Here is a 22,735-nt window from a genome sequence, read left to right on the forward strand (position 1 = left end):
TTTCCACCCCCCTCGCCTTGTAACTTATCCTCTCCGGGACTGTGCCCTATAAGTTATATAGAGAGGCTTCCGCTGTCCACCATGTCCTCCGCCGCAGTCCCTCCTGCGATCCGCACCAACAAGCCTCCCTCCATTGCATTTACATCTGTTCTTTCCGGAGATACTTCGCCTTCCCATCTATCCCGCGACTCGTCGCCTCATTCGTCCGCGTGCTCCTCGCCAGACGGTTCCAGATCGACCAGTCGCCGCCGTCCGTCGGTTGGTTCGATCAAAGAAGACGTTGACGGTATGTCACCACCGCGCACTCCATTCGGTCGCTGGGACGCAAAGAACCGTCGCTGATCTGTGTTATGGTATTCCTATAGGCATTGCTCAGTCCTTCGTGGATACGCATATCGACCAGCCTTCCCCAGAACAGCCGAAACCGACCCCAGTCGAAATGCAGCAAACGCCCGACTTTTGTTGCCCCTGTGGCGGCTTTCTAGGCTGGAAGCAGATCAGACTAGGTGGAAAGAGTCTCAGTAGGAGCTACAGCGATTTGCGGGCTCTCGGTAATATGCATGCCCGCGGCTGGGCCTGGGAATCATCTCCGCCGCCCGTAAAAAATCCGCCACCTACTAAGACATTGCAGGTGGAACAGCCGAAACCGGCCGCTGGCTTGTCTCGTCTTGAGACCCTTCCCTCCGAAGTGCTCGGTAAGTGCGGACTCCGTCCTGCTGCGGTCGTGATACCGGTCTGCTAATGAACCGCTGTTAGACCAAATCATATCATGCTTGGCGTTGGACGTCCCCCCCAACGGGTACACGCCACGAAACGTGGACCTGATCTCGTGCCTGCTGGCCTCCCGGACGTTGCACGCAGCCACCCTCGCGGTGTTGTACAGGAACATGACCTTCCCGCACTCCGTCATCTTTTCCAAGGCGCTCAACCACATGTCTCATTATCCCGCGTTGGGCACGTTGGTTCGTCGCCTCGACTTCTCCCATTTCACCTCGGTAGGTTTGGGACGCACCAAGCAGATGAACGCCGAGATCCAAAACCTTACTTCGAAGACGCTGCTGAAGTGTCTGGACCTTTTGCCCAACCTGAAGGAGTGCTTGTTGCAGGAGCATGTGGAGGGTGACCTCAGTGTGGAAGTGGTGCAGAAGCTGCTCTTCGGCCTCCCGAACCTCTTCGCCGTCGATTTCTGTGGCTGCTCAACCCAGTCCTTCTCGGCAGTTTTTCAGGAAGCATTGATGACGGGGCCTGGTCTGCCATTGGCGATGCCAAACCTGAGAAGGGTCTCGCTGCACGAGTGCAGCAGTCTCCCCGCGTGGGTTTTTGAGGCCCTTCTGCCCCGCTTGGTGAACCTGACTCACCTGGATGTTACTCACACACAGATTAGTGAGGCGGCCCTGTTCTCGATCCCGAAAACGGCGAGAATCACCCACCTGAGCCTGTCTCGCTGTACTCGTCTGCAGGGATCGAGGGTAGTGGAGTTCTTGACCACTCATCCGGCTGTGTGCGACTCCCTGGTTTCCTTGAACCTGATGACGGACCCTACGCGGAACCGACTTCTGGAAGAAGACGACGTCCATGCGCTACTTCCCAAGTTACCTTCTACACTTCGCTCCCTCAACATTGGAGGTGCGAAGGTCAACTCGGCCCACGCGCAAGCGCTGATCCCCTTGACCAAACATCTGGAAGAGCTCGGACTCGGTTCGGCCGAATTGTCCGCTCAGGATATAAACCTTTTCTTTAAACCACCACCCCGGGCTAACATGGACGTGGATGGATCCGCGGAAGTCAAAGAAGAGGAATGGGTCCCGCCAACGCTTTGCTATCTGGATCTCACCAAAGCTCCTCAGTTGTCGCTGGGAACAGTCTTCAACCCCAGTTCGTGCCTGCTGCTTTCGCAGCAAAGCTATCCGCTACAGGTCATCGAGTTCCATGAGAAGCTGATCGCTCCTTTGCGCGAGAGAACCAAGAATGCCCGGACTTCCCTCGGCTGGACCGTTCGTGAGCTCGGCCGGCGGGGATGGTACGTCCGTGACCCAGCTTCTATGCCCCTTCAAATCCCCGACGACGGCTCTCGCTCCTGGAAGATGGGTGCCAGATGGTGGGGAGCACGAAAGATTCCCGTTGCCGTTGGGGAGGTCGGCGGCATCTATGGGCACTACATGTTCAAAAAATGAGGGCATGTTAAAGGACAGGCAAGTTGCGTTTCTTGCTGTCCAAATCTTCCATGGGATAAATGATAATACCCTACATTGTTACAATTTTCGCTTTGTTGGTGGCGCGCTTTGTTCATCTATTTCCTCTCCTATCATGGGCGCTTCTTGTTTGGGCTATATCCGGGCAAATTGTACAGGGAAGCATAAGCGATCAAAAGTCGGTGGATTCGATGTTATGCCTCATGATTAGCTTTTGCTTGAGTTGTCTGCATAGCGGGAGCGATGTTCTTTTGAGCGTTAGGATTTGTCTGAGTGTGGTCTTGTCTTTGCGTATTTTCTGGTGTTTGCGATATCCCCTATTCTTCTGGTTGCGTTGGGTTATAACGAGTTTTTGCTCATTCGTTTTGGTTTTGCAAGGCGAAGGATGGCTGTTTCTGATATTACTGTACTCAGGCCGCGTCGGTTTCTAATGCATTCAGACTATAATTAGTAGTATACTGCTGGACCCGTGAGAGTAATAGTGTTCTCTACCTGAGCGTAGGTTAATGCATCGCGATGGGGAACTTAGGGTTAAAGGCGGACGGGGTCACGTGTTGATGCGGTCATGCTCAAAGCTGAACTTGGTGCGGAGCTTCAATTTCTCCGCGAGACCGTCATACCTTCTATTTTTTTTTTTTTTTAGTTTCTCCCACCCCAAAGCGGTCCCCTGTTGAGAAGGCTTTCGACCTTCCACTCTCGGATTCTCCGTTGGGACTTCTTCCTCCCGATGGGTGGATTCCGATACGCCGCCCTGGACAGTGGACGCTGTCGAGTTCGAAGACGATGGCACCTCCGAGCGGGTCGGCGGCATACAAGAAGAAAGATGGCACCTTGACCATGTCCCAGGATCGCCAGTCGATCTCTTGGATCCCGGCGGCTGGTGGTGCGACGGGAGCGATCACGCTGTCTGTTTCTCAGATCACGAGTGCGTACCAGCTCACCCTACCTGGTGGAAAACATTTGACATCTGAGGCAACCTTGGCCACCGGAAGCTTCTTCTGAGATGAGGCGGGACTTTTACTGACCGGCCATGGATAGATCTACAACAGACTCCAGCAAGTAACCCAAAAGTCATGCTGAAGATTTTTGTGCTTCCCCCAAACGCGCCAGATAATTCCCCCGAACAGTACGTCTTCAACTTTACCGCTGGAGCCAACGCGCGCGCGGAAGCGGACGCCATTAAAGATGCACTCAGCACGGCCATTCAAGCAGCAAAAACGGCTCAAGCTGCGCCAACACCGCCTCCTGCCCCAGGCGCGGGCGAAGGTATGTCAACGGCCATGGCGGTTGCAAGTGCCGTCTCGTCTCAGAGCAGCTGGGATGACGACAAGTGGCTAAAAGGAGATGTGGAGCTACAACAGTCATTACTTAAGTCGGATCCGAACCTGCAGCGCATGTTCATGGAATCGCTGCATACCAAGCCGGATACCTTGACCGCAGGCCAATTCATGGCGCAGTTTTGGTCGACCCGTATTCATCTTTTGCGCGCTCATGCCATTGAACGGTCGCAGACGAGGGGTTCTTACAATGTGCTATCGACGCTGAAGCCGCGTGTGGAAGATAATGTGACCAAGTTAAATATCAGCAAAGAGCAGATCCAGTTGATTTTCAACCAGCACCCTCTTGTCAGGCGTGTGTATGATGAGAACGTGCCCAAGTTGAGCGAAGCCCAGTTTTGGTCCCGGTTCTTCCAGAGTCGATTATTCAAGAAACTGCGCGGAGAGCGGCTTTCGGAGACTGATGCCACCGATGCCATTCTGGACAAATACCTCCAGGCGGACGAATACGGGAATTTCCCACGGGAGGCCCATGTTCCGCATTTTCTTAACCTAGAGGGAAATGAGGTGAATAACAGTCAGCGCCGGGGAAATCGACCTGATCTCGACATGAGATGGTCCGCACCAGACAAGGTGCCCATCATCCGAACCCTGAATAGTCTAAGTGAGAAGATCATGGCAAATGTCGCACCGGCTGATGGTGATCCGCATGCACCAGTTGGTATGGATGAGGATACATATAATGAATTACAACTGCGCGATCTGCGCGGTGATGAGGAGGCGGACCGCGTCCTATTAAATATTCGAGACCAAAGCCGGTTTTTCTCCTCCCAGACCAAGGACGCTGAAGACGAACAAAACAGGCTGTTCGCCCAGCAAGATCCAGAAAAGATCCTTAGCGACCTGCGCAGGGAAATTGAACAGAATCTACCGGATGATGGTACTGCACCACTGGGCAGGCTTGTCGAGCCGGACGAACTTGGTGACGACGAGCAGGCAAACAGCCAACAGCCTGGGTCTAGAGCCAGTCTTCAGAAGTCTTCGGCTCAGGTCATTGCCGCGATTCGGGATCGTCGAGCCCAGGCGGATGTGTCATCCACTACTGGCACATACGGTCTGTCGAGCAGCCTCTACGACCGCTTAACCTTGACGCATGCTACTACAACGGAGTTCCTGCACCAGTTTTGGCAGGCGTTCCTGTCAGGCAACCCTGACCGTGCGGGAGAATTATCATCCTTGGTCGACTCGTTGAGTCGGGCCATGGAGCGAATCAAGGCAGTAGCACATGATGCAGATGCAGAGCGACAGGTGGAGGTAGACCGGCGGAAGCGTCATGCACGAGAGGTCATGGAGGCCACAGGCAAGAAACCTCGACTCAATCTATCGAGCATACAGGGTGGTGAAAAAGCGGTCAACCAATTGATGGGGCCCACTATTCAAGCCCTAGAAACAGCACAGGCGAAGTATAAGGCAGCGTTGGCAGAAGAGATGAAGGAAACATCCGCGCAATGATGTATAATAGAACCCTTAGATGAATAACCAGTATCTTTGCAGTAATTCATGCCACATACCAGGTTGTTGATACTAGAATTGACCCCGTCATTGCAGCAGAAACCTCTAGTGTGAGGGGGAAAGTTCAGCTAGCGCATCATATCATACATTCATGCATTTATACATCAATTAGAGTTGCAATCGGCATGCCGAAAAACCCCACTGAACCCGCAGCCTCGGCCCGGCCTTGAGCTCAACGCAACGTGTTCACGCACCTTCCTCTCCGACTCCTCTATCTCCAATTCAACACCCACACCAACTCCCCTCCCACAACTCAAGAGGGTTCCCCCCACCCCCACAACCCTCAATGCAACAAACACCCCAATAACGTCCATCACGAAATCCAACAAAGAAACCTCCAGAACCCCCACTCGACACCCCCTTCAACCACCGAACCCAAAACCCCAACCTATCCCCAAGAAAACAAGAGAAAGACAACCCCACAGAGCGGGAAAGAAAAAAAAAAATGCACACCTCCGGCCTAACAAACACGCCCCTAACGAAAACCCTCTTAATCTACACCCTCGCCTCCTCCATCGCCCTCTCCGTCCTCGACATCAAACACCTCGCCCCGATCCACGTCTCCCCACATTTCTGGCCCTACGGCCAATTCTGGCGCGCCCTGCTATGGCAAGTCGCGGGCTTCACCAATTCCACGGAGGCCCTGTTCGCCGCCATGCTGGTGTACCAATTACGGGTTATTGAGCGCGCATGGGGCGCGAGGAAGTTGGCTGTATGTGATTTCTTATCCATCCCTGTCTTCATTCTTGGCTATTCGATACTAGTTCGACGGAGAAGTTATCTGGGAAGGAACGAAAAGACAAAAGAAAGCTAATGAAGAATGTAAAACCTTGATTATAGACCTTCCTCCTAACAACTTTCCCTTACACAACCCTCCTCCCACCCCTACTCCTGACGGTCCTCCTCCGTCCGCTCTCGCTCTCAAAACTAAACTACCTGCCCTCTGGGCCAACGGCGACCATCTTCGCCTTGCTGGCGCAATACCACCTCTCCATCCCGCATACGTTCCGCTACCGAATCTCGACGTCCAGTTCCAAGCCCGCTGATGACGACGCAACGGCGCAGTCGACGGGGAAGTCCCTGACCTTGCTTTTCTCGGATAAGTCGACGACGTATCTGGTCGCGGCGCAATTGGCGCTGTCGCAGTTTCCCGGTGCGCTGTTGCCGGCTGTTGTTGGGTGGTTTGTGGGGTTGGCGTGGCGGATGGAGATGTTGCCTGGCGTGGGGGCGCGGTGGAGGGTGCCGGCGTGGGTTGTGGGTGAGAAGGAGAGGGCGAGGAGGGTGGTTGGGCCGTCAGGTGGGGAGGAGAGGTATGAGGATTTGAGGAGGAGGCTGGAGGGCGAGGCGGCGGCGGCGGCGGCGGCCGAGGCGAGTGGTTCCTCTGCGGGGCAGGGTTCGGGAGTTGGGTTGAGACAAGGGAGGAGAGTTTGAGAGATGCATAACATAAATGAGTGTTTTTGAGGTGGACCGGGCCCGACAGAGAGTTGATTTAGTTCTTAACGAGTGTTGGTTGATGTTGAAACTATCAAGTTTTGCTTCAATACCATTCTATATATCCCTTTTATGTACTCAGACGCCTGTACAAAACACTTCCCCCGAACTCCGTGAACATGATATGCTGCAATGCTTTTCCGGCTACCGGCCACTTCGACTTCGTCGCATATTATCCTTGCACTCGTTACAATACCATTTGACTGCGTCGGTTAGCAAAGCTCGTCGTAGATACGAATAAAGGTGCAAGCCACTCACCATTCTTCCCCGGTGGTTTCGTCAACCCCACACAAGACAAGTGGAACCATTCGCGGGGACAGGCGTCGTTGTCGCATGCCACCATCTCACCAAAACTGATTTCATTACAGTAACAATATCGCGGTTCTCCCTCTTCGTCTTCGTCGTCGCCCTCATGGTAGGATTCTTCCTCTTCTGAAACCGCCCTCTGCTGCACGACTGGCACACTGCCATTCTTCTTGTGCGATCGTTTGGCCGGTGCAGCGTCCGTACTCCGTGTTGGTCGGACCCGCGGCGCGGGCTCGGAGAATGTCGCCAGGACGGGAGTCGACGTCTTGGATGACCTACTTGGCGCTGGCGGGTTTGGCGCTGGAGGAGCTGGGATATCACCAGGCTCAATTGATTCGGTGGGCTTTCCATCCGTGTCTTCTCGTTTTGTATTGACGGGCGCTGATACCTTGGATGCAGCTGCTTCTGTGGTCTCATTTTCCATTTCCCGATGCGCGTCCTGGTTCGCCATGGCGACTGTCTCCATCTTCGGTGTATCCTTGGGTGTTGTTCTGGCTTCACTGGTTTTATCTGCATTGCACATGTTAGTATGATGAGGTTAAGAAATATCGAAATCAGAGGACACTGAAATAGGTGTCCAGCGAACATACTATTATTAGCCATGCGGTTGGACGCTGAAGATGATGGTCTCTGGCGTCCATTTGCTGTTTGGGTAGAATTCTGTTGAGCGCGAGAAGACTGCGGCCGGGTCGCTGCATTAGGCCCAGGACTTGCTGCGCTCCGCGGAATAGCGGCTGCCCCAACCAGAGGGGATGGTGCTAGAACAGGAGAATTTGCAGCGGACGCAGCAGTGTTGTTCCTAAATGATCTAGTCAGCCCGTCGGAAGCTCAGGAAAGCACCGAACAAGGAAATATGGGGCATACCTCTTTCGTGCACCAGCCGCATTCGCATTAGGCGCCCGAGATCTTTTCTTGGTGGTATCTGCGGCGTCCTTGGACCCAGCACGACCAGAGGCACCAGCGCCACTTGCAGACCGTTCCATTGCAGCCCCAGTATCCACGGTTGGCGGCCGCTCGACTTTGCGTCGCTTCGTCTGGCCTGATGCACCAGCCTGACCATGACCAACTGCAGAGGCATCATTCGCAGCAGTACCTCGTGCCTTGCCTGATTGTCCCTTACGGCCGCCCGCGCGCGCATCGTCGAAATCAGAATCGGCATGCGTCCGACGTTGCTTACGTGCCAGAACAGCCTCACGTCTCGCTTCGCTCCTAGAAGCAACTTCTGCTTCGTGAAGGGCGTGGGCCAGATCCTTGTTGGATGCCGCTTCACGACGAGGGCGCTCGTTGGTGGTGGTCTTAACAGCATTCCTATTTGAATATGCCCAGTGCGTGAGACTACCCAAGCGTGCCTCGTCACTGATCTCGCCTGCAATGAAAGGGAAAATGGTGTCGAGGCGAAGGAGCTGACGATCTAGTTCATCGTTCGCATTGGAAATAACGTGGTTCTTCTCGTCTGCGGTCATCATTAGGTCTTGAAGGGTCTGCCGTACTCGACCGAGCAGATAATGCCGGTTCGAGTGCTCCTGAGGCTCGGCCGCTTGCGAAGCACCCTGTACATTAGGGACGCATCTTAGTATACAGTTTCTGAGTGTATCTACTGCCCGCGAAAACTCTTGCATGGGCTTACCGTAGCCAGATGTTCATGCGACACACCAGCATTGTCAGGCGCTTGTGTCAGAGGGGGAGCTGCTTGTAACTCTGATGAGGCCTTAAGTAGCTGCTGGAGGTTATCCTCAAGAGCCCACGCTTTAGCATCGACCTCTTTCAACAGGGAATTGTGCCGGCGAAACTCTCGCGGGAGGGCGGTAATGGCGTCAGTGAAATGGGTGAGAGCGGGGTAGAAACCATGGGCAACAGGCGGAGTAGGAGGTGTGTCGGTAAATGAGCCATGACCATATGCAAAGGAGGACCGTCCAAGGGTCTTGGAAGTTCTTGATGGATTTGTCCGTGTCTGGCGCACCGATTGCCGGGAGTTGACGGCCGACGATGAGACGGCGGAAGACATTGTGATGGCGTGTAAGGGACACAGCACCAAAGACCCAAATCAGTCAGGAAACAGGCAATCACCGATGATAACCCGCCAGGAACACGACCGCTGGGGCATGGACAGGTGAGGGACGAAGCGACGAAGTCCTCCAAGTGCGGAGAACGGCAGAATCGCTTTCCCCTTTGGGTCGGCGTCAGGTGATTGGTGCCTGTGGTTAACCTAAGGCTCCAAACACTGCTGAATAACCATCCCCTATGGTCTGACGTCATCATCACAGCCCTAACTTAAGACTGGTCCTTCATATACTTCGTTTACCCCCAGTGATGCGAATCAACACTTGCAGAAAAGAAAAAGTAAATTGTATATCAAATCTTTAATTTACACGCACACACAAAAGACACTTGCTAGGTATAAACAGGCCAGACCATGTAGCGTGTGTCAGAAATCAGAAATCTAACGTTCCAACACAAGCACGACTGTAGATTAGGACGTTGTCAACAAAGGAAATCATACAAAGAAGACTAAAGCGAGTGTTCGCTGCCTCATTTCTCTGAAGACAAGGCACCTAGTACAGGCTATTATATCCCTTGCTCTAAACTATCCACAAGCTTACTCGCCCTTCAACCGCTCCTGGTGAACGGAGAAGGCCTCTTCGAGGAATTCCTGCTCTTCCTTCAGATGGACACTCTTGAGACCAGTGGCAACGGATGCACTGGGGGAACGACCAGCGTAGAGAACGTGGCGACGGTTGTGGTGCTCCGTCTCGTTCAGCAGAGTCTCAATGCGAGGCTGAGTGTAGCTCCAAGCACCTGCATTCAGAGGCTCCTCCTGAGCCCAGACAATGTTGCGGGCGTTGGGGTAGCTGTCGAGGTTCTCCTTGAGCTGTGCCCAAGGGAAGGGGTGGAGCTGCTCGATACGAGTGATGGCAGTGTTGCGGATGCCATTGGCCTCACGGTGTTTCAACAGAGAAGTGTAAACTTGTCCGGAACACAGGATGACACGCTCAATCTTCTCAGGCTCATCGATGGCAGAGCCGTGAGCATTGTCAGGGATGATACACTGGAAGTGAGAGTCGCCAGTGAACTCCTCAATATTAGAGCGGGCAATCGGATGACGCAGGAGTGCCTTCGAGAAGAAAATCACAAGAGCTGAATGAAAGTTAGTGTAGTCCATGCAAAACAGAAGGAAAGTACATACGCTTGCGGAACTGGCGGTGGATCTGACGACGCAGGATGTGGAACAGGTTGGAAGGTTCGGTCATGTATGCGATCTGCATGTTGCAGTCTTGGTGCTGGCGGTCAAGCTTGTCCTGAGAGGGGAAGATACGCGGTTCCTCGTTACAGAGCTGCAACCAGCGCTCCATTCTGCCGGAGGAGTGCTCTGGGCCCTGGCCATCGTAACCGTGGGGCAAGGAGACAACAAGACCGGAGCGTTGCAACCACTTGGATTCTCCCGAGGCAATGAACTGGTCAATAATGCACTGAGCGTTGTTGGCGAAGTCACCAAACTGCGCTTCCCACATCACGAGGGCGTTAGGGGAGGTCAGGGAGTAACCGTATTCGAACCCAAGGGCTCCGAACTCGCTCAAAGAGGAGTTAGAGATAACGAAGCTGCCTTGATCCTCGGAGATGTGCTGCAGAGGGGTATAGGTGTTCTCGTTCTCCTGGTCATGCACAACAGCATGGCGCTGGGAGAAAGTACCACGCTCGACATCCTGACCGGAGACACGGACATGGTAGCCTTCCGAAACGAGGGAGCCGAAAGCAAGAGCCTCAGCGGTGGACCAGTCGATATTCTTGCCCTCATCCACGGTCTTCTTACGGTTGGACAAAATACGCTTCAGGTTACGGTGCAGAGTAAAGCCCTCCGGAGCACCGCTAACCTTGTCAGCAACGTGCTTCAGAAGAGGACCCTCAACACCAGTGGGGAGGTGAGGCAGAACCTCGGTGGCCAGCTCCTTGGGGGTCTTGAATCCGTTCCATGCGGAGGTCAGCCATTCCTTGCCAGTAGGCTGGTAATCCTTGCTACGGTCGAAGCTGTCGTTAAGCATTCCCCAGACCCATTTCTTATGCTCGTCGATGTCCTCCTTAGTGAAGGTACCCTCAGTGATCAACTTCTCGACGTACTTGTCAAGCTGGTTCTTCTGAGCGGCAATACGCTTGTACATCAAGGGCTGGGTGAAAGAGGGCTGATCGGTCTCGTTGTGACCCTGCTTACGGTAGCAGACAATGTCAATGACAACATCGCTCTTGAACTCCGCACGCCAGTCTGCGGCAACCTGGCAGACATAGTTCACGGCCTCAACATCATCTCCGTTGACGTGGAAGACAGGGGCGTCAATCGACTTAGCGATGTCCGAGCAGTAGGGGGTGGAACGGGAATAGCGAGGATCGGTAGTGAAACCAATCTGGTTGTTCACGATGATGTGGATGGTACCGCCAGTGGAGTAAGCAGGCAGGGAGTGGAAGCCCATGGTCTCGTACACGACACCCTGTCCAGCAAAGGCCGCATCACCATGCAGCAACACGCCCATAGCAGAGTCGAAATTCTTCTCGTCCTTGTTGTAGTGCTGGATAGAGCGGGTCTTTCCGAGAACCACGGGGTCTTCGGCTTCCAAGTGGGATGGGTTGGCAACCAGAGACAATTGGACACGCTTACCAGAAGGAGTAGGGCGCTCGAAGTTCATACCCAAGTGGTACTTGACATCGCCAGAGCCTTCATCGGAGGGCTCGGCGGAGCCAGCGAACTCACTGAAGATGGACTCGTTCGGCTTACGGACGACGTTGGACAGAACATTGAGACGGCCACGGTGGGGCATACCGATGACAATGTCCTTGATACCGTAGTCAACGCTGCGGTCAATCAAGGCCTTCATACCAGGAACGAGCGATTCACAACCCTCGAGACCGAAACGCTTGTCGTTGGGGAATTTGGTGGCAAGGAAGGATTCGAAGCTGTGACTCCAAATGAGACGGTCGAGGATGCGGCGCTTGTCATCAACAGAGTACTTGTAAGGCTCGGGGATCTCGAAGCGGTCACGGATCCAGTCGCAAGGCTTGCGATCAGGGATATGGATGTACTCCACGCCGTAAGAGCCACAATAGATACTCTCACAAGTAGCGATGATTTCGCGCAAGGTCATCTTCTTACGGCTCTCAGTAGCGAAACGCGGCAAGATACCAGGGCCAAGGGTGAACTCCTCATCCAAATCGCGCTCGGTAAATCCATAATGATCAAGCTCGAGTTCCTTGGGCTTGTTGTAGCCGAAGGCCTCAGCCTCGCCACGAATGCCCAGAGGGTCAATCTTGGCCTTGTGGTGACCACGTGCCTGGTAGGCGCGAACGAGTAGCTGAACCTTCAAGTGATTCGTGACGTCGGTGCCGGCAGCCATAGACAGGCCAGCGCCAGGCATTGTTTGGGGAACACCACCGGTCGGGGTAGGGACGATTGTCGGGGGTGGTTGGAAGGCCTGTGAGACAGGCATGTTACCGTCCTCCATGTTTTTGAAGTAGGTTTGCCACGAGATGTGGACGCTTGACGGGTCGTTCTTCCACGCCAGGTACATCTCGTCGATATAGTTTGCAGTGTTGCCCGAGAGGAAGGAATCATTGGGATCCTATGAAGAACACGCGCGATTCGCGCCAAGCGGGTCAGTCGGAACTATTTCACTTTGCAGTATATCAATCTCAAGACATTATGTAGCTTACCACACCCTTATTCGTGTCCTCGGCGGAGACGGCGTATGCTCTCCTGCCGTTGGACAAACGATCAACAACGGCGAGAGGTCGTCTCGTGGTCAAGCCAAATTTTGAGCTCTGGCTGGAAGAGGCATGTCTGGCAGTAGAAGCAAGAGATATAGACCTCCTGGAGGCTGAAGCGGCAACACCGCGCAGCATACCGCTGCCGGTGGCCTTGATGGCTGTGGTACGAAGCATTGCGGGATTTTTTTTTTTTTACAGCGTCAACAGAAAACAAGGAACCACGATGTAACAAGTGTTGGAAGCGCTTCTATTACGAAGGCTCTAAGAGTTCAAAAGATATAGGAATGCAAATCAAATATAAGAGACCTAGTCAGTCCGTTAGCATATTTTTACTCGTCGACTGTTGTTACCAAAGCAGCCGAGAATTTCAGACGGGCCAAGGGAAGGGAAGACGCACGATGTGTCACAGAAAACAGGTGTCGACTAGAATTGCCGTAGCACCTGCACAAAACGGGACTCATCAGAGAGCGCACGCACTCTGGATAGAAAATAAGGATTTGGGGGGAGAGGAGAGCTAGGTTGCAAAAGAACCTCAAGTCGGGAGACAGGAGAGAACAAGGAAGCAGGATCCTAGGAGCGAGAGAGGGTTTGCCGGATCTACGGCTATGACGGCCTTGTGGCTGTGGCTGTCTGTTTTCCTTCTGCGGAAGCCACGTTGCTGACTCAGCCACACCCTGCCAAGCGGGCCGAAGTTACCGGCTGCGAGCAGCGAGGTACCGCCACACTTGGCCGGCCGGGTATGACCATTTCCCGGTGCGGGTTTTTGCGGATGACCACGTCGACTGGCCAATCACGCCTACGTCATTAGGTGAGAGAAACAACCGTGAGCATAACCAAAGATCATTATATATTGAAATAACGTCAAGCGAATCAGTCCGACAGGCTCACTGCAAGAAGGATTGGACGCAGTCAATAGACACACATGGAGCAATCAATCATCTAATCATTAAAATTGTACACATTTTCGCTTTCCGAGGCACATCTCAAAACATTAAGGTAGTTAGGATAAGTCAACCGTAAAATGAGGTAGAGGCAATATGTGAGTAATTTGAGCTGGAGGAAACGCTATATATACCGTCGCGATGGCATGTCTATTGGTTGTAACTGTCATTTCGGGGCTCTGAAAGGGTCCCAGACGCTCATAGTCGGCGGTGTTCATTCACCTTCAATACGGTTTTGCTGCTGGGAGAGGATATGTGGTGGTCCCCACTTGTCAATTGGAGAATCAGTCGCGCTTGTGCCACCGAAGGCATCCGGAGGAGCATTGTAGACTGTTGGACTCACGTCTGAAAGACCCGTGAAACTTCCACGGTTCGACGAAGGGTGCGGATGTGGAGGTGGACTTCCGCTACTGCTGCGGAGGCTTCCATTGCTCCCACCCCAGGCACCACGCCGGAGCCTCAATAACGCGCTGAGCGTCATTTCATCCTCGATACTCCCCATGTCCACCAGCTGGGCTAGGCCAGGGCTCGACAGTGGATTCGAGTGCGCCGCTCCGTGAGCGGCTAATGAGATGACCGAATTGCGCGTACTCCACTCGCTTCGTTCAGTGATGGGCGTTAAACTGGGTTCCCTGAATTTGCCACGGCTGCTAAAGCTGCGAGTAATACCTTCGACCCCGCGTGGACCAAAGTACCCGCCATTTGTGAGCTCCGAGGTACAATTCCCATATGCCTGTGCATAGAATCCGAATTCCTGGCCGTAAAACCCTTCGTCATCATTCTCCAACGCCTCCGCGTTGGCAGCGGCGATGATGGGGTCATCATAAAGAGCAGCATCATTGTCGTCATAATCGAAATCCTCAAAGACGGACTCGACGCCTACTGCGTCGGCCAGCTGGCTCAAGCGACTGTCGTCTGACACTAGCCCCGAATGAGAATCCACGGTTTGCGTGACGCTTTCATGGCCCAGAGACGGTTCACTAACACTGATGCTGCGTCCAAATCTGTCATTCGTGGCTGAGTCATTGGCTGCTTTAGCCAGCGCATTGTGCAGTGCCTCAAGGTTATGTTCCGACAATACACCCCCATACGACTTCGCTGGCCCCACGTCGGGTATTACTTCCTCCTCATGGCCGTACCTCCTAGGGACCACTTCTCGGTAGTCACTCGCCATGCTTGGAACATGCTTAAGGCCGCCATCATGTCCGGTTAGCCCATCATGTTCATTCAGAACATCTCCAATTCCAGGGTTTGGCTCCTCCTGCCGAACAGAAGCGGCCCTTTGGGCTGCCGGCTTGCGATCATACAGGTGACTTGTCTCGTCGTCAAATATTGATTCATCAAATTCTTCGCCTTCGATATCAGCAGTGAGATCGCCAAACTCTCCATCGTCAAAATACAAGTCATCGTCATCCTCGTCAACAGCTAGCCGTGAGCTATTCAGATGAGTGTCAGTTGCCATTTGTGGGGTCACCGACAAAGACACAGTCTGCGGCTGCGGAGAAGTCTCTGCTTCATGGTTAGAGAATGTTTCGTTGTTCAAATGCGCAGCTGTAGGATCGCGTATAGAAGAGCTCTGGCTCCTCTCAGGCTCAGGAGCCACGGTTTGGTCACCTTGAGCGTTCGGGAAAGGAGCCATGCTCGGGGCATTGGGACTACTCGGACTAGCAATTACCGGAGACAAGCCAGGGGCAAGCCACGATTGGTTCAAGATGTCCCCCGGCCCGGAAAAGTCGTCGAAGTCATATTCCTCATCTGCATCAACATTGACACCTGGAATTTTTTCTTCAAGATCGTCCATGTCGTCTATAAGATCATTATCAAAATCGTCATCTGCATCGCTAAATTCTCCTTCAAGTCGGGCTTTGGCCCTTCGTGCAGCTTCCTTCTCTTTGTGTTTTTCTTCCAAGAGCTTCTCTTGCGTTGAGGATTCCACACCATTCATATCAAAGCTGAATCGAGACGCATTACTCTTAAGATGTTTTGGTAGCCCCAATGGTTGATGTGGTACTATCTCGACAGTGTCTGCATCCAGTGGCGCACCATCATTTGTCGGTTCAACCTCATGGCATTTAGTAGACGTATTGTTCTCGGTATCATGGGGTTCTCTATCAGGGTCTGGTAGGCTCGATGGTAGGTTCCTGGCAAAAACAGGAACAGAGTTCGCATCATTGTCATGATGGGTTGGGTTGGTTAACAGGGGCGACTGTAAATAAGCTTTATTCTCAACCTGGAGTGCTTTCTGGTCTTCCTCAAAATGCTCTCTAAAGACAGGAGAGTATTCACTATGTCTTTTTCTCTGGTCATTTACAGGGACTGCCAAATCATTAGTACAGCCCTGTGTCCCGTTTACCGCCAGGGACGGTTCGTGCGAACTATGTCGGTTAGACACGCCATGTAGTAGAACAGGCGCTGCGGACAGGTTCCGACGAGGTCGAGGAGCGGAGAAATCATGAACAATGTTCCCACGGATTCTGGGGTCATAGTCGTCTGGTATGGCAGGGATTACGTTACGGGCCCTAATGTTCACATCCTCCGCCCGGCCCGCTACCTGGGAAGAACGTCTTCTAGCTAAGAGAGACATGGGGTTCAAGAGATGAAGCATCGCCTTCCCCGATTTGTGGTGGACAGGTTCTGCAGAAACATCCCGATCCCCTTGCCGGCGGCTAATTGTACTCTCATGTCTGTGGTCTCTTCGCGGCGTTATTGTCCTTTCAGTGGCGTATTCATCAGGGGGTGCCTTGGAGCGGGAATGGCCTAATTGCGCCATGTCGGGGGTAGATGAACGCTTCAGATGACTGTCGGAGGATTGTGAGTGGGAGTTCAACAGCCCTTTTCCGAAGGAGAGCCGGAAAGGTGAATTCGGCTTAGATGAGTCGCCCTCGACATTGTCCGGGCGTGAACCAGGGAAGGATCGCTGCGAGTAATTCGATCGTGGTGTTAGGGATAAATCTCTTTCTCGTTCTTCGGGACTTGAATGGAGGCGAACATCTTTATCGGAGGAGGAGGATGGTACCGCAAAGGTGGCGGAAGAGGACGACGGAGCATTGATCGCAGCAGTAGATACGGCGATATGGTCTTTGCTCAAATCAATTTCCGCTTGATAATTGCTCAACACCTGGGTACCTGGTCCTTCCGAACTAAACGTCGTGGGCAGTGCCGTTGAATTAGGGATCACTGGGAGCTGCGGAACGTTGTTGGCGCCATTAACCCTCGCAGAAGAGGAGACGGGGGAAGCACTGGATCGGCGATGATCGCGGCGCCAGTACGAGAAGACAGTAGAAGGCGGCATGGTGAGAGTTGCAATTCAAGCTCATAAGCACCAACGGTGCTTCTAGAAGAGCGCGCGCTCCGTTTAGAAACCACAAAATTCTTCCATAACGCTTGCAATCCTTTCGCACGCACGCTCTGCGGAGAAGATTACCACCAGGTGCGTGGGGCAAATTAAATTGGACTGTCTCACACGGGCTCGGGCGGTGCAATGCAATGTTCACCACTACGTACGTCGGGGTTTGTCACGAGAAACAATGAGATGTTAAAAATAGAAGGTAGGTTAAGTATAACTAAGATAAAGAGTATGCGTCGGTATGTAATGTAGATCTGCGTTGAGAAATGGTCAAATCAATGTCAGATGCTAAGGCAAAAGGGGGTAAATTGAAGAAAAAGGTACGTCAGGGGACGGGAACAATGTCGCTGTCCTCCTTCCGAATGCGGCCAACTTGGGCCATAACCCGCTTTGTCTTCACTGAAAGAATGTCCCAATGACACTCCCATGGAATTCAGCCGATGCTCAAAGGCAAGGGAACAAAAAAGAAACGAAAGAGTTCTCAGGGGCACCGGAAATGGTCGCGTTCCAAACAGGCCTGAATTGGCAGGCACTCAAAGCTTGGCATCCTTCCAGATATGATAAGGATCCCCAATGCAAGACCTGCCCAGGATAACAGAGCGGAGAAACAACAGCGTCGCACCAGATCATTCACCTTGATTACTGAAGAGTAAAATAAAATGAATTACTATACATACTTGCAATGCAATGCGTTCGCTAATCTACAGGACACCGCAATGACCCATGCTTCCAATCATCATGAATAACAATATGCGCTCAAGAACCCTATTCATCCTTCAACCAACGCAGAAAAAAAATTAAAGGTGCGGTAATGGTAAATAAGGAAATAAGAAGTAAAAGGACGACTTTATACTATACTCTGCCTCCATCGGTCAATCATCTCCCGCTGGCCCGTCTCGGCGCCTGGTCGTACGGGCTTATGTGGTGCAACATAGCTCAGGTGATTCATCCCCAGTATAGCATCGCTGTAAAATGTATTTGGGTGGACGGCTCCATACCCAAAGGAATCGGCCCTTGCTGGTCCTTGGTATTGGGCATATCTCGATGGCACCGGCTGTCCGGGGTGCGCCGAGAATTGGAGAGACATTCGACTATCGTAGGGAGGTTGGTAGGTCGAAGTACGATGTAATGCGGCCTCCCTGGAAGCCGGTTGTCCTCCAGGGGCCGGCCGTCGGGCATGAAGTAGGTCCGCCATACTCCTTCGGTACCTGGGCACCTTCAGAGTCGAATTTCGTGACTCCGCTTCCTTCTGAAGACGTGCTCGGCGTTGAGCCAAGGTTTCCTCTTCTGGCGCCCCCTCATCTTCTTTCTCCTTGTCGTTACCATTCATGTGGTCAACCTCCGCAAGTATCTCGTCGGCAAACTCACTTCCCGTTGCAGATTTACGGCGGTCCTTACCCTTCAAGCGCTTCAAGCGTTCGGCCAGGGTCTCCCCTTCGTCGCCACTATCACCCCCAGCGGGCTCCTGTACATTCTGTGTGTACATGGTAGTCGGACGGTTGTCTGGGCTGCGTGGTGGAGGAGGTGGCGGTTCACCCCGCAATCTCGCGCGGCGCCTGCTCAATGGCTCGCTTTCTTCTAATTCGCGCCTCTCCATGAGACCCAAGGGCCTGTTATCATCAGTAGCAGTAGTCTTCTCGGGAAAGAGCATTCCGAGGGGCACATCGTCATCGCCATCATCGTCTGGCTTGTTGACATCAGGACCTTCCCAGGCAAGGGTAACAGGTCGATGCTTCCTATGTTCACTCTGCTTTTGAGCAACAGCATCAAGCTGGAGAAGCGTCGAGTGCAGTCCTACAGAATTGGCAGCAGTCCGCTGTCGTTGCCGCAGCTCGTGTTTTCTCATTTCAAGTTCCGCTAACAAGGTAGAAGGAGGTCCTGTAAATGGAACCTCTTGTTCGTTGCTTTCGTCCTCCTCGTCCTTGTGGGGATCATGCTCAGCATCATCTCCATCATTAGCGCCTTCACGTAATGAAGTGCCTTCATGCATGTCTGCCGCATCAGCTTCTGTTTGGTGGTACAAGTGATGTGAAGCGAATGAGCTTGCTCTGGCATCCGAGTCAGAGGATGGATGGTCGACTCTGAGGGTACTCCTTGACATATGTTTCTTCTTCTGCGCCGTCAAGTCTTTAGATGACGCCTTGTGTTTGGCGTACACTTCTGAACCGACAGGGCCAGCATACGGGTGGTCTGTGAAGGCAGTAACCGGCGCATTTGTTGAGGCATCGAGAATGCTGTCAAGTGTCGCAACTGCGGAAGACTGTTTGACTTCTACGTCAAGTGGTGTGGCGGGTTGTTCAAAGAAAACACTAGCACGAAGCTGCGGAGGCAGATCCGCTGGCTGCTTCTCACGCTTGGCATCGCTTGTGTCGCCTACAGCCTGGCCAGACAGCCAAGGAGCCGATTTTCGGTTTTCGGCCGTGACCGAACCAAGCAACTGCGTCCGACGCTTTTCTTGCTCAATGGCAGGCTTCTGTGACAGCCGCGGTGGCAAATTAAGCATCATAGGCACCGGAGCGGGATAATATACCATATTCTCCCCGGTCTGCGGCTCCTTGTACGTCTCCGGTCTGCTTGCCAGAGGCGGCCTTGTCAAAGACACTTGTCGCCCAAGCTCTTGGCTTTTATCGTGGGGAACATAATGTACGCCATCAAAGTCGGTGAACAAAACCCTGGCCTGTTGAAAGGTGTCCCCTGACGCAGCCGAGGATGGTCGTTGAATTTCATCCGGGACATGACTATACTGGCCATGGTGGGCAAAGTCGGGCTCTGTGGGAACAGATGGTTGTGGAGGGAGGGTGGGATCGTTAGAAACATGCATCATCGACTGGGAGAATCTTTCTTCAGGTGTATTTTCGGAAACTTGGGCCAATCGAGAGGCGGACATGATTGACCCTTGGCTGGATGGCACTGTAACCTTCATGGGGTTGCTTTCACGGACGGAATTGGAGACTGAGCTGACCGAACGCCTCTTCTGTTCACGATCCATCTTGCGGATTTCGCTTCCAATATCCGCCGAGCTCGAGCTGAGTTGTTCGGCACTCCTTTCCAGCCTCTCTACATTATTCAAATAGGCACCTTGTAGCGATTGAAGATCTGGGGTAGGATGGCTGAGAGGGATGGGGGTATCGGTGATCGGGGATCGCAGGGGAGGTTCAGGAGAGCCGGCGTGGGCAGCTCTAGTGTCTAGCGGCGCAACGCGACGGAGACTATTAGACCTCCGGTTTGTCGGAGGATCGGCGATGTCGTAGTCATCTTCCTCAACCATGTCATAGCTTGTGGAGGTCATGGACCGGATCAACGAACCTAACCGGCCCATGCTAGAATCCTCGGCAGTTTTGGCTGGCTGCAGATAAGTTCCTCCACCAATATGATCGGCATCTAAAGGAAGTTGTTGGAAGGTCGATTTGTGCGGCGACGAGCTTCGGGAGACGTCGGAATCGGTCGCGTTGGAAGCCACCTCGTGGTCAGCTTGAGAAACGGCGTTGTACGCCATTTTGAGATATGGTTGAGGATGGCAGGGTGCAATCAAGGGCCATCAAGGGAAAAAGCACTCTGTCGTGTGATCCACCAAAAAAAATTTCAAAAGAGGGGAAGGTTCTTAGGAGCGTTTGGTAGCAATCAGAGAGAGATAAGACGGGAGAGACCTTCCAAGACAAAGGTCATCGCAATCAAATCGGACGTTAGGGATAGAAAGGAAGGGAAAGGGGGATTTTTGAGATGCAAGAGAAATAAAAAGAGAGAAGAGGGTAAGCAGGTGTGAAAAAGAAAAAAAAATGAGAGAGAGAAAGAAATAAAAAACTTGGAAAAGTAGGATGAGGATGACGGATTCAGATTAACTGCTAAAGACGTGCAAAACTGGGCATGAGAGTTGTTATCTCATACATACTGTACAGTACCATACTGCTGGATGGTGAACGGAATTGGTTAAATCCAGAGGGATGAAGTAGTAGTACTAGTAGTAGTAGGACCTCAGTACTACATACAGTACTGTGTGTATGATGTACCTATTTTTGTTTTGTGTATGGTCAGTGGAATGTATCCACCAACTGAAGGTCCCCCTTATAAGACCCTTAAAGTATAGGAGGAATAGTATTGTCCATTCTTGTCATGTTCCCACCGTTGGTTCCTGTCGCACTTTTTAATTTTCTTTTTCTTTTTTTCTTTTTTTTCTTTTTTTCATTTCCAGGTGAGCTAAATTTGGATCATGAGGGGGAAAACAGACTAAATTATCCGCCACCATGTTTACAGTCAACCCTAACTATCACTAGTAGCCCGATAAGACCAGGTTAGAGACATTTTTCATCACCTGCACTTTAATATGCAAAAAGGAAATTTATCTCGAATCGCAATACTAATCCACAACCCTAAAATTATCTTGACAGTCAATCACATTCACACGCATCGAGCTTGTCACCTTTGCAGGAACTGCCTGCTTGCAGATGAGGAATATTTGTAAAAACTGGATACATCAAACAGCAGACGCCGGATGTAGCAACTACTCAAATTCAGATCTACGATCAAATCTGGGTCAATAATCGACTCCTGAGCTGATGAGTTGAGAGTGCACAATTTCATTGGCACGACTATTAATTACTATTTATTGTCTTATCCTCCGCACTACACTATCGAACTGCGCCTTGGTCCTGCAGGACGATTGGTGAAAATCTTCAAATCGAAGTCCTAGTATTGTCGTACCGGGTTTGTACGGTGACAACTAAGCATCCAACAGATCGAGGCGCTTCAAATGTAAGATGAATTAAACCCGAGAGTACAATATCGATGAGACTGATTCCCGACTACATCTGGATCTCTAAGAATGTTCCTGGATGCAATAAATCCACTGGGAGTAGCGTCTTGGCGTTAGTGATTAATGGAAAATCCGTGTTCTAGACCCTTTCGTACGTGAACCTGTGTATTACTTGACTCCACTGTACCTTTTCAACCGTTCTATCCACTTTCAAGATACTCTTACAGCGTCAACAATCATGTTGTAGAGATTACGGCAGAGGTATACATTAGCCTTGAAATCGGACTACTTATTGCGTACAAGGAGAACGAGAGCCCTTGCTAGTATCTACTAGAGTTTTATTATACAATATATGCAAGGGTCTCTTGTTTCCCACTTACCAGTACATCCATGTTCGCACTATCTGATTACCAGTGGCATTAAGGTGCTTACGAGATGTATACTTACTTTAACACAGTACGTAGTACGCAGTATATTGTAAATCATGAGGCATATATCTATCCAAAGGTAACGATGCAATGGCACCAAACTTGCTCTTCTGCAATTTTTTTTATCTTATAGTAGACTGATAAGCGGGGCGTTACCTATCAAGAAGTCGTTACCATCCTTAGTCGACCATTTCTATAGCAATGGAAAATATATTCCACAGTGCTGACTCTCGATTGTATCTGTTTGGCCTGGGCGAATGAGTATCCAGGTACGGTCTACATCGTATCGGTAGTCATATTTCCATTGGGATAACCAGGTTCGATAGGATAATGACATCGAAGTACGAGCGCTCGCAGAATGGAGCATCATAACCGCTATCAGGTCAATATCCAGAAACTAAAAGATCATCCAGGTAGATATGAAGGTAAATTGCAACAACGGTAGGTAACCACTATTGAGCCTGTAGAACATACGCTAAGCAGCAAAACCATAATATCCAGGGTTTGGGACCTGGGCAGTATTAAAAAGGAATGTCTAAGATACGATATGGTACAAATTAGCTCATATTCCTCCTCGGGTATTGAGAGAGCGCACTGATTTAGCCCAATTGAGCTTCTGGAGCACAGGAATATCATGTAATGGGCCGGCCGAAGAGCCTCACAAGGGCTCGAATAATGACTATA

General features: G+C 51.9%; 7 protein-coding genes across 7 annotated transcripts; 3 read left to right on the top strand and 4 right to left on the bottom strand.

The window, feature by feature from the left end:
• Positions 1–81: 81 nt before the first annotated feature.
• On the top strand, positions 82–2,174 carry ABOM_011975 (Leucine Rich Repeat domain protein; the record flags this gene model as incomplete). Its single annotated transcript, XM_022539103.1, has 3 exons — positions 82–286; positions 366–695; positions 757–2,174. The coding sequence occupies 3 exons, from the start codon at positions 82–84 to the stop codon at positions 2,172–2,174; spliced, it is 1,953 nt and encodes a 650-aa protein (XP_022383189.1).
• A 583-nt stretch (positions 2,175–2,757) lies between these two features.
• ABOM_011976 (TFIIH subunit TFB1 family protein) lies at positions 2,758–4,981 on the top strand (the record flags this gene model as incomplete). Its single annotated transcript, XM_022539104.1, has 3 exons — positions 2,758–2,776; positions 2,836–3,117; positions 3,231–4,981. The coding sequence occupies 3 exons, from the start codon at positions 2,758–2,760 to the stop codon at positions 4,979–4,981; spliced, it is 2,052 nt and encodes a 683-aa protein (XP_022383191.1).
• A 505-nt stretch (positions 4,982–5,486) lies between these two features.
• Positions 5,487–6,472, top strand: dscB (the record flags this gene model as incomplete). The annotated part of the gene is made up of 2 exons (XM_022539105.1): positions 5,487–5,753; positions 5,882–6,472. The coding sequence occupies 2 exons, from the start codon at positions 5,487–5,489 to the stop codon at positions 6,470–6,472; spliced, it is 858 nt and encodes a 285-aa protein (XP_022383190.1).
• Positions 6,473–6,676: 204 nt separating this feature from the next.
• ABOM_011978 (putative PHD finger domain protein (Ing1)) lies at positions 6,677–8,843 on the bottom strand (the record flags this gene model as incomplete). The annotated part of the gene is made up of 5 exons (XM_022539106.1): positions 6,677–6,735; positions 6,791–7,348; positions 7,429–7,637; positions 7,703–8,388; positions 8,466–8,843. 5 exons carry the CDS (start codon positions 8,841–8,843, stop codon positions 6,677–6,679), a joined length of 1,890 nt encoding a protein of 629 aa, XP_022383193.1.
• A 591-nt stretch (positions 8,844–9,434) lies between these two features.
• On the bottom strand, positions 9,435–12,760 carry kgd1 (alpha-ketoglutarate dehydrogenase KGD1; the record flags this gene model as incomplete). Its single annotated transcript, XM_022539107.1, has 3 exons — positions 9,435–9,973; positions 10,023–12,441; positions 12,533–12,760. The coding sequence occupies 3 exons, from the start codon at positions 12,758–12,760 to the stop codon at positions 9,435–9,437; spliced, it is 3,186 nt and encodes a 1,061-aa protein (XP_022383192.1).
• Positions 12,761–13,741: 981 nt separating this feature from the next.
• Positions 13,742–16,819, bottom strand: ABOM_011980 (uncharacterized protein; the record flags this gene model as incomplete). Its single annotated transcript, XM_022539108.1, has 1 exon — positions 13,742–16,819. The coding sequence occupies one exon, from the start codon at positions 16,817–16,819 to the stop codon at positions 13,742–13,744; it is 3,078 nt and encodes a 1,025-aa protein (XP_022383194.1).
• Positions 16,820–17,720: 901 nt separating this feature from the next.
• ABOM_011981 (uncharacterized protein) lies at positions 17,721–20,369 on the bottom strand (the record flags this gene model as incomplete). Its single annotated transcript, XM_022539109.1, has 1 exon — positions 17,721–20,369. One exon carries the CDS (start codon positions 20,367–20,369, stop codon positions 17,721–17,723), a length of 2,649 nt encoding a protein of 882 aa, XP_022383195.1.
• Positions 20,370–22,735: the final 2,366 nt, after the last annotated feature.

This window comes from Aspergillus bombycis (assembly GCF_001792695.1).
Source record: "Aspergillus bombycis strain NRRL26010 chromosome Unknown contig00202, whole genome shotgun sequence".
Classification (NCBI taxonomy): domain Eukaryota; kingdom Fungi; phylum Ascomycota; class Eurotiomycetes; order Eurotiales; family Aspergillaceae; genus Aspergillus; species Aspergillus bombycis.